The sequence below is a fragment of the Bison bison genome, unplaced genomic scaffold (genome assembly GCF_000754665.1).
Source record: "Bison bison bison isolate TAMUID 2011002044 unplaced genomic scaffold, Bison_UMD1.0 scf7180017846609, whole genome shotgun sequence".
Classification (NCBI taxonomy): domain Eukaryota; kingdom Metazoa; phylum Chordata; class Mammalia; order Artiodactyla; family Bovidae; genus Bison; species Bison bison.
In genome coordinates, this window is record NW_011477182.1 from 1 (window position 1) to 1,397 (window position 1,397).

The 1,397-nt window shown below is 33.9% G+C and overlaps 1 protein-coding gene across 1 annotated transcript in view; it reads right to left on the reverse strand.

Moving 5' to 3' along the window:
• Positions 1–408: 408 nt before the first annotated feature.
• Positions 409–1,397, reverse strand: part of LOC104988869 (olfactory receptor 5M8-like) — a gene marked incomplete at both ends in the record, with an annotated part of 6,232 nt that continues 5,243 nt past the window's right edge. The window contains 1 exon segment of the mRNA XM_010840328.1: positions 409–444. Within this exon segment, the coding sequence (XP_010838630.1) occupies positions 409–444 (36 nt within the window).

Consider the following 1,397-nt stretch of genomic DNA (forward strand, 5'->3'; position numbering starts at 1 on the left):
GTTTTTTTTCTGTTGTTGTTGTTTGTTTGTTTTTTTAGTAGCCATGTATGGATGTGAGAATTGGACCGTAAAGAAGGCTGAGCACTCAAGAACTGATACTTTCAAATTGTGGTGCTGGAGAAGACTCTTGAGAGTCTTTTGGACTGCAATGAGATCAAATCAGTCAATCCTAGAGGAAATCAACCCTGAATATTCACTGAGAGGACTGTTGCTAAAGCTGAAACTCCAACTGGCCACTCATCACCAACTCATCACCAGCTTAGCAGACATGAATTTGAGCAAACTCCAGGAGATAGTGAAAGACAAGGAAGCCTGGTCTGCTGCTATCCATGGGGGTCACAAAGAGTCAGACATGACTGAGTGGCTGAACAGCAACAGCATAGTATCCATTTAGGTACATGACTGTACCTAAACTTATGTATTCTTCTTATTTTTGAAAAATGTCTAGAGTGCTTCCTGATGTGGCTATTACAAAATGCATTCTTGCTCCTGTCTCTATATGAATATATCCGTGCACTTCTGCTTGATAAAATTTTGGATAGAATTGCTGATTTACAGATGAGGTATATAGTCTGCTTAAACTGGCAAATAGTTTCACAAACTGGTTATATTAATTACATTCCCATTAGCACTATTTAAGTAGTTTTGTTTCATGGTCTCACCAATATTAATATTACAAGGTGTTTATCAAATTTTTTTGTAGGCTAGGTTTGTGTGTAGGTACAAATATTTTATAGTTCTAATTTCCATTGAAATTGAAGATATGTCACATATTACTCAGTTTTTTGAATATATCTTTGTTGAGAACATTTCCATGATTTGCTTTTCTTTTTTTCATTCATTTCCATGAATTAATTGGGTAATATTCTAACATTCTATAATGAATTAGACTTAAATCACATTAATATTTCCAGCTCTGTCACTTAATACCTGTAATCTGTGGCAGTTGTTTAATGGTTCTTTGTTTCAGGTTCTCCCAAGTACAAATCTGAGACAGTAACATCACCTGTCTCAGTTGTTTCAATGGCCATTGACATAATATCTGTAAATATCTGGGGGAAAAGATCTGTAAAATATGTGCTGATTATTGTTTGGCATATAAGCAACACTATACATGGATTGTCTATTAATCTGCCTTCTAATGTTTTTGCAAACTATACTCTATGTTTGGTCTTTCACTAGTATCACTTGTTATTCCAACATCCACACTAAGCTTAATAAATTCTGAAGTCATCCAATGTTTTTTTCTTTGGCTTTAAAAATGCAGAATAAAACCATTTTAGCTACCATTTCTTCCTCTCTCTTTATAATTTGTTTCTTTCAGTAAGTTAGTTCTGTCTTTTGAACTACCCAAATTTATACTGTTGTTCCATATGATCTGTATTTATGTATATTTA